This window comes from Colletotrichum spaethianum, assembly GCF_022836535.1.
Source record: "Colletotrichum spaethianum MAFF 239500 DNA, contig59, whole genome shotgun sequence".
NCBI classification, from domain to species: domain Eukaryota; kingdom Fungi; phylum Ascomycota; class Sordariomycetes; order Glomerellales; family Glomerellaceae; genus Colletotrichum; species Colletotrichum spaethianum.
Window position 1 is genome coordinate 117,225 of NW_026054829.1, and position 9,284 is coordinate 126,508.

General features: G+C 52.3%; 1 protein-coding gene across 1 annotated transcript; it reads right to left on the reverse strand.

Moving 5' to 3' along the window:
* Window positions 1-723: 723 nt before the first annotated feature.
* ColSpa_12207 (uncharacterized protein) lies at window positions 724-1,272 on the reverse strand (the record flags this gene model as incomplete). Its single annotated transcript, XM_049278419.1, has 1 exon — window positions 724-1,272. The coding sequence occupies one exon, from the start codon at window positions 1,270-1,272 to the stop codon at window positions 724-726; it is 549 nt and encodes a 182-aa protein (XP_049134376.1).
* Between the last annotated feature and the right edge of the window lie 8,012 nt (window positions 1,273-9,284).

The window sequence follows — 9,284 nt, forward strand, 5'->3', positions numbered from 1 at the left end:
CAGTGGTTCGCGCTGGCTTGGCACTGGCCAACGCATGGGAGCAATGAGTTTCGCACGTGGTGTCGGAAAACGCTCAGTATACAGAACACCTAGCGGCGCTCTCACAGCCAACAGGATGGGTTAAACAACATCACGTCCATCGACCACGCCCTCCAGGCCGTCACTTCAGCTGACCATGGTCCACCACCCTGGCCTCACCGTGGCATGAACGGCGAAGATGTGTGGCGATGATCCATAATTAGCGGCGCCCCCAGGTCGCCGCAGCGGTATCAACTTCCCATGTGTTGAATGTCCGGTCCTTTGTCAACGGACTCGGGCGAAGTTATGAGCCCCGTCCTGGCCCTCGGGAGAGCCTCCGTGGCGGCCATGTTCGCTGGCCGCGGCACGCGGCACGCATGGGCATGCTGTCGCGGGTGTCTCAAGCGCTGACCCCCAAGGTAATTACGAAGTCCGCATTTGACGCGGCGGTAATTAACACTGGCGACCATGTCTGGTAAGCCACGGTCGCAGGTGTACGTACTTGCTGGAAGATTTGAAACATTCTCTGTCGCTTGCCGCTGTCACCCTCGTCGCCCCTTGTAGTCGTTGCTCAATTAAGTCAGTTGAGAATGTCAACATCCTCTCGCTCTGACACCAAGTCAACGTTGGACCAGTGAAGGCGGTTGGTTGCTGTATATATGGACTGCTCCTCTTTGCTTGGTGGCTACTTGTTTTCCTACCAACTCATAGTCGCGGTGGGTTTCTGCCACCACAAGCCGGCCTCGCATTTCGGTTTCCTCGACTCTGAACCGTTGCTCGGACTTCCCTGACTGCTTTGACACCTAGCCGGATTTGGCGGACATGCCCGATCTCAAACTCTCCCTGCCGTCTTGCAAGTCGAATCTGCTTGGACACTTGCCAAAAGAAGCGGTGAATCTTTTTTGTGTTCTTTGCAATCCGAAAAACGGGCGCAACAGCAGCAGTTGGCGTCTTCTGGGTTTTCGTCTCTCGGCCAGGGGCTTCCTCGTTGCTTTCCGCTGTATTTTCCATCACCGCGTCGCCTCTCGTCTTCTCCACCTCCCCACTTTCCCAATCAGGCATGGTGGTGTTTGGCTGTTCTTCCTGCCGGCTGTCGTCGACTGGTCCAGAGGGATCAAAGCGACTGGTCGTCTCGGCTTCCATCTCAAACAGATCATGCATGCCAACCTCAAGGAACCCGATGAAGGAGTCCTCCTTGCCCGCGTTAGTCTGAGCCGCCGTGTCGGTGTCGACCACGGCGATGTCCTCCGTCATGTCGTCGCGGTTTTCGCTGAACGGCGCTGTTTCTGTGGGTATCTCATGTTGTGCTGGGTTCGTGTGATCTTCTTCCAAACGGGCGTCGCCTTGTTGGGTGTCCGACGCGATGCCGCAAATATCAGCGACACCATTGTCATTGGCCTCGATCTCATGAGGAGCATCCGAGTCTTCAGTCACGACTTCATTCGCTTCTGCGGCTTCGGCTGCGCTGGCAACGCTCTCTTCTGTTGCACTGTCTGTAAGCTGCCCCACTTTGTTGTCGCCTGCCTCCACCGTAGTTTGACTGGGCTTGGGGGTGGTCTCGCCCCGTCGACGGCGTGTGACCCGACGTTGGCCTCCAATTCCTTGCATGCCGTTGGCGAGTTCCGCTAGCTGGTCCAGACTTACGTCAGTTCAAACCGTCCGAACCCCAAAAGACTTCTCTGTTGCCAAGACTTACAAACCGGTTCACGTCAGGAATACTTTGGCCTTGCGGGACGTAGACAGCCCCGTCTAATTTTCCATAGGTTGGATTGAAATGGACGACGGCCGAAAAAACCTGGGCCCCCAGGCCCAGCTGCACGGCTTTGCGTTTCGCGCTTCCCCCGCATTTTCGGACCTTCTCTTTCGCCTTTTTGTCGTATGTGAAGACGATCTCGTCCGACGCCACAGGGGCCATGGCTTCGCGACTTTGAGAATTTCTGACAGAATCTAGCTACTGTACATACGAATGTGATCTAATCCATCACAGTGTCGGCCGAGACTACATGCCGTGATGTGACTACATCGCCCTCAAATATGACTTCTCTCGGGCGAAAGCCATTACGAGCCCTGTGGTACGGCGTGATGCGAGCCGGTTTGAGCTCTCATCACCGGTTTGTTTCCCTTGCAGCTCGTACGTCGCAGCGCTTCGTTGATGTTGAGCCGATTTTTGCTCTGCCAACCGCAAGCCAAACGGCTGAAAGCGGCTTCTCACTCGGTTTCCGATTCCTGCCTTCTGGAAATCACTTCACCGCAGCCGTTTGTCTTGCATGCTGAATTTCGCGTACCTTTTCAGCAAGAACAGCCACAAGTGGCTGTGGTGGAGAAATTTCTAAGTCAACAACTAGAATCCGGTATTGGACTCAATTACATTGTAGCAGATCATCGGGAGCGAAGATACGGTATGCAGCACCGAAGCGCGGATGCCAAAAGCTGGTAGAGATGTCTCGGCCACAATTGCTCCGGCCTATTGCATGTTGAGGCTGGCCACTCGATTGGCCTCATTACTCGGGTTGTCACTGAACCATTTCTGCTTACGCAAGGCGACGCGATGAACGCGACCCCATCGCATTCTTCCGGATGTGTTGGCCCATGGGACAGGCTTCGAGTGGTCTTACGGATGATGACTGAATTGCAAGCAGTTCCCATTCGCCTGCAAACGACCATTTCCAAATTTCCATCGTTATATCAACCCGCTTATGTCACCCCTCTGATGAGCCCAATTAGCCTGATCAATAACGAATAGGGATTCACAAGTTCGAGCTCGATATTGCCGAAGGGATGGTGAGGAAGCTCGTCCACGAGGCACATGGAGAAGTACAACTCCGAAACGACACAGGCCCATCGGAGACTCTGTCATGATAGAGCTGCACGACTCTCGGCGTAGGAGACGATGGCTTATCGGAATACTTGAAACGGTTTGCATTTCGGAGGGCACAATAAGACCACGCTAGCACGTGGCTCTCGGCTGTTGACTCATGCCAAAGAATGATAAGAGACAGCTCAAGGAGAGAGGGAACATCAGTTAGGCGCACCAGCCCTGTATCTAAGGTACATCCGATGCTCGTCATATCCCCTGAGTAAGAACTGAGCTTCAGGCCTCACATAATCTAGGGCGCGACTGTTTACAGGTCTGGCGTTAGCGACCTCGACGTCCTGCCTCTCTCTATTAGAGACTGGAGACCGACGTGAACAAGTTTCCATGACACAATAGTAACGACGAGAATAAAGATAGTAGCGAAGACGTTACTCGGCTTTGGCCGACGTCGTTCGCCCGCTCCGTTTCCTAGGCGCGCATTGTTGCATAGCATGAATAATGGAGGCATAAAGCATGGGAAAGTTCCCCTGTTGCCCCCGCGATACCATAGTGCAGCGCCAGCAACGTACATTCACTCTCAGTGTGTTCCAGACCCGGTTCCACCAATGTTCCTTACGAGGGCAGATGGATAGTGTACTGATTTGCGACTTGGTTCACAGCGCTCGTTGCACGAGCTTTGCCTGAGAACCAAGTCACTAAGAACAGCGCCCGCCGGTCGTGGGGATCCAAGATTGCTCTCAATTTCAACCTAGTCCAGTCCTTGCTACATGGCCAGAAACCTGTCAACCGCTTTCGCCAACCCACACCTGAGGCAAAGTTGATTCGTCGGGAGAAAACCCAGCAAGTTGAAGTGGCAAGCTGGACAACTGTGACGCCAATAAATCATCACGCCTTTGACATACATGGTGGCTGTGGAAACGACCTCTTCAGCGCTCCGAAGTACAGGAAGACCACTTGAACCTATTCCAGAAGATCACACTTGCCAGTCGAAACGCTGTGCAAGCTGGTCCATCTAATGTATGGGGTGAATGGTCCGGAAGGAGCTTGAGGGGTGACAACACTCGGGGGTAAATGCCATTGACTAAAAGATTGACGAACCAGGAGTGGGATTGTCAACTCTTGTCACAGGGATTCAGTCGATTCCACATAGGTACCCTTGTAACTTATTATGTGTGCGTGGAATAACTAGTGAAAAGGAACACATATATGAAGCCCACGAACCGATCGACGTGAGGCCTCGCAGAACGATCATCAACACCAACAGCGGAACGGAGCATCACCCAGTAAGAAATATGTCTATCGCCGGCATTGATATCGAGAACAAAGACGAAGGACGCGGAGCATATGATACCACTGGCGTTCCAAAGCCGCCACCCCGTCCAAAGCCTAGATAACAGAAGACAAGGTTAGTCCTGTCAAAAGCCTTACAACTTGTCTGGTCTAACACCATGCAGTATAAGACAGGCAAAAGTGCAAAAGCACAGAAATAAAGAGAACGTCAATACCGATATCAGTGGACCATCCGCAGGTAAATTAAGTTGCTAGAGTGAGGGAACTTTCGATCAAAATGTCGGTAGCGATTCTTTCTAGGAAATTGTAATCATCAATCATTCAGTTCTTCATCACACGTGCAAATAGGCAGGTAACGTCTCTGGGGACCGCTTTGTGAACTACCTTTGACATGTGTTATCTGGTCGGTTCGTCTGTATGTTTGGTTGGCGTGGTGCATTGTCTCCTATTCACGTATGACTTGTTGTGTTACGGTTGTGGTATCTTTCCATCACTGAAAAGGCCGAACTGGGTGGCTACCAGAAGCCAATAAAGAAGCAAGTGAGGCTTTGGAAAGTCGAATCTTGAAAGCGTCATCTTTTTCTGACACAAATTCCATACAAAACAGATATGACACAGATATCCTGTTGGGCCCTCAAAGCCAGAGTTCCAAGTCCTTTGTTGGGGCAAAATCATGATACGTGCTCCATTAAACAACGTCGACCACTTTCTCTAAATAGAAAATCCAGCAGTGGACGTAAACCAGGTCTCATCCGTGCCGTCCCGCATCGCCCGATCGTCGTGTCCCGGCCACCAGGAGGAGCAAGGTTGGTCTAATGAAGACGGTCCCAAAGCGAGATGCTCAGAAAGAAAGCAACAAAGATTGCAAAGTGACTACAGCTAGCGCCATGCGAAGCGGTTGCGCTGACGGGGATAGTCGCGGTGGTGTGCACTGTTGGTTTGTGGTATATCCAAGAGGGTTCAACGTTGCCACCAGATGTCGTCGTCGTCGACGTCGTCATCGTCGTAAAACTGGTAATTGCGCTAGCGTTTGATGTTTCGTGGTCGAAACTAGCATTCCAGAACCGATGGCTTGATACCAAGGTGTTGGGTAGTGCGGTTGTATGTGCTGCCGTCGTGGTGGACGTATCGCCCTCGGTGGCCCACGTGCATATTCGAGGAAGCTCAGCTACTGTTTCTGGCGGCGGCTGGGAGGTACTGACTCTTGGAGCAGCAGCAGTGTACACATTGGCAACCGCCCAGATCTCCATTGCAACGGAATCCGATTTGGTTCAACACACAAGTGAGGCTGGAAAGTAACCCTTCAACTCACCTGTTATATATGGTATTTCATTTCCCAAAGCCGAAAATGGCTCTGAACCTACGACTGTATTCGTGGTGCACAAAAGCACGTTTCCGTTTGTCTCGAAAATTTGAAGGCGATGAGAGCGCTGCCAGATGTGGCTCATTTTGGCATGCTGTTATATACGACCCTTATGTCGTGAGATATTGACCCCTTCGCCATCGTGAGCTTGCAACATCAAAAATGACACCATTATTTCCGCAAGAGCCACTTGCTTTCCACTTCGGGCGAACAATGGCTGACGTTTACGAGGACCTTTTGTTCTCCCCTGGTGCGACAAACCATTTTTCCTCAGCAGCACAACCACGAAACCTGCACAGCACCGCTGCGTTCCAACTCAGGCTGGAAGAAGCGAACAGCTTTGTGGCTAGCAGCGTCAGAAACGATCCGAGGTCGCCGTTTCGCCCGGAGAGCAAGTTTTCCCCAGTGGCTACGTCGTCGGCGTCAGGCCTAACAGTATGCCTTAGAGACATGGAGGTGACGAGGGGATCTGGGTCAATCTTTCGAAGGTCAGAGTAGACGCGGGATTGGCGGAGCGAGTGAAACACCGCGAAAGCTCTCGGCCGTTCTTTCGATCAGCTTCATCGCTATCACGGATGCATAGTGTCAGTCGACAAAACGGGGGCCACCTGGGAGCTGATATAGTCTACCATGCATCCGTGTAACTTGTGCACTAGTCAAAATTGTGCTAAGCGGGTGACGATTCGAAGGCGGACAGCATCGGCTTTCGTATTTTGTCTACAGTATAGCCTTGTTCTTCTTTATCTATGACATGCCGCTTAAACAGCCAGACGTGATGATGCTTTTGACATGAGTGGCAGCATGAGTGACAGCATGAGTGACAGCATGAGTGACAGCATGAGTGACATCATAACAGCTTTGTACTGTAGTAATCACGGTCTACATCGATGGCTCGCGGACCTTCAATTCGGCGACCACTGAAACACAGGTGGACAACTCCAAACGCCAGGATAGACACCTATCATACGACCATCGTCGGCCACAAAATAGTACGCCATCCTACCATTGACGAATTCCATGACAAGTCTACCATTCGTCACCCAGCCGAGCGTAGCGCCGGGTGTGATTGATTCACACTGAATGACATTGCGACGGCCACTTTTCCTCAGGCTCTGATGGCTGGCAAGCAATCAGTCCCTCATTCTATGGAAACTGTAACGCCAGACACGTACCGTGGGCCATGTAGTCGTAGCCCTGGAGGTTTTCCTTTCTCGTTTCGGGCGGAAGGCGGCGATTCCAGGCTGGCTGATCTGTCGCATGGGTCCAGTTCGGCTTCGGGGGTTATTGCCATGAACCTGACGAGGGCTTGGGCTGCGATCAAAACTCACTCTTCGGCGCAGAGTCGTGCATCTTCACGCAGGTCATGCGTTTCGTAAATAGCGATGTTCAATACACACCACGAAATAGTGATGTCAGCGTCAAAGGTCGTCACTGATTTTCTGGTTCAGAATGTTTCGAGTCTTTTCCAAGTATACTTTGCTATGACGGTTTTGATGTGGAACGGATGTACTTATAACACTACCCGAAGTTTGGCTTCGATCCTTCTCACTGCATGGCTGCACTGTTGCCAGTCTGACTGGGTGTGCCAAACAGGGCCAAAACAAGCTTTTGGGGTCCACAAGATAGCCGGTTTAGGATAGGTCCTGTACAGTATAGCGCGCAAATTCCGTTGCCGGACGCGAATTGCGTTGTGGCGTTTTCCGATGGTGGTTGATGGGGTGAGAGGTCCTTTTGGAGAGACTCCCTGGATATGAGAGCCATTTGCTGCTTTCTGAATAAACGCTTCGACGACGGACACACTTTTAAACATCATGCTGTCATGATGAAATGCTCTCTCGCTCTGCTCCAGCATCAGGAACGTACTTCATTGACAGGTTGTCTTGTCAAGACTACTCGTTTCGCCCGTAGCTGGACGACAGCTTCGCCTAACGCAATGGAGCATCTGGACCAACACTCATTGGACTTGCTGATCGATTCCAATCCGTATTCTTTGGACTTTGAAGAGACGACTGTCTCTTCTGATTCATGGTCGTCCGGCGTGAACACGCCATCTTCCAGCGGCAACAGTCTCGCCGAGCGGGGTGTCACACCAACACGGGATGTGCCAACGGACGAGCTCTCTTACCTGGAATACGAATATCCAGATCCATCCGAGTCTCCCTCGGCTTGGAGAGCCCTCGACGGCAGCAGTGAGACTACCGACTTGACACTTGCCTCATCGGGAGATTGGCATGGGTATCAAGAACAACAAGAAGCCGATAGGACAGATTTGGTACCACTTGCAAGGACCCATCACTGGATGTACTCTGACATACCTAGTAGAACGATTTCATCTTCCATGTTCTAGTGCGTACGCCAGAGCGCTTGTTCAGACGGGAGGTGTCAACGGATGCTTGGCACCAGCATCAGCTCGATTGTGGGCGGAAGACGCAAGCGTTACATCATGCCCTCACGAGTTCTACGAACCTATTTCTACGAGACTCTATCGGTGACACGATCCTGCATACCCTGGCAGGCGATTTTGGGTTGCCGAACTTGTCTGCGGAAACCGAGGGTTACGACATCCTCCAGCGGCTCTTCGACATTGGGCCAGACGGTTTCGGGTCGTCAGTGAAGTCCTGTTGTCTGTCCATGATCGATTCGCAAAATGACGGGTATTGCATGACCGACGGAGCCCCGGCGGAACCGTTCATGCACACGCCCCTTGGGGTTGCAATTCTATACAACAACCTCGCCTGCGCCGAGCTTCTGCTTCAGCACGGGGCTGGCCCAAACATCCCAGGGGAGTGGGGACAGCGTCCGCTGTTCTTTGCCTATCGGAACAACAGCGAAGAAGCAGTCAAACTGCTGACCGCCTACGGAGCTTGCCTTTGACGAAACCACGGCTTTTGGCCAAGCACAACGCCTGATGCAAAGAACGCCAGTCTCGCGCAATTGATCAATAAGGATCGATGTGTGTTGTAGGTAGGGAAGCCTATTGTGATTTTTGCGGCGAGGCGGGCAGGCCATTCGCCGGCCGACAAGGTGCCGACGATTTTTACCATAGTGACATTGCACGCACTTCACAAAGCTGCAGCGCCAAATTTCGCGAGTGTCTGATTGCTTGTCGGTATTAGCATTCGCAGCAGTAGATACCGGGTCTCCACTTTTACGAAGAGTTCTAGAATGTCCGTCTCTCTTGCGACGAGATTGGCGCTGTTTTGGCCCCAACCTTTGCCTATCGGGGGCATGACGCCAGTACCCGAGAAAACAGGCCCTCTTAGCGCCAGTTCCGACGCTTGAGATCTGGCCCTTTCCAGGCTTCGCCCAACCATGCATCCCATCATTCCTGGGTTGGTAGGGGTCTTCGAGCACTGACGTTTGTGCACGGGAGGCAGCAAGTGAACTGATGCGCCGGAAACTGATGCGCCAGAAACCGATGCGCCGGAGACTGCTCCTGCCGCAGCGGCGGGATACGGCCAACAACAACTTGCTGCGAGCCCTGTGATGGTCCGAAATGGCATGTCGCTGCTTCTACTTAGGTCCACCGCCGTTCTCTTGCGACATCCCACGGGATGCCTTGCCATGAATGCTCGGTACGAAAGAGCCAGAAGCCGCTTTCGTTGGTGACACACGACATCATGGCTGTTCATACACCAAGTCACGTATATAAAGGCAGGAAATAAAAAAGTCAAGTGAAGCAGATTGGATCTACAGATCCTACTACTGTTCGTTCCCACCCATGCAACTTTTATCACTGCTTCGGATACCTGCGACCACAGCAATCGGCCACCCCATATTTCTCGCTTCCTCATTGCA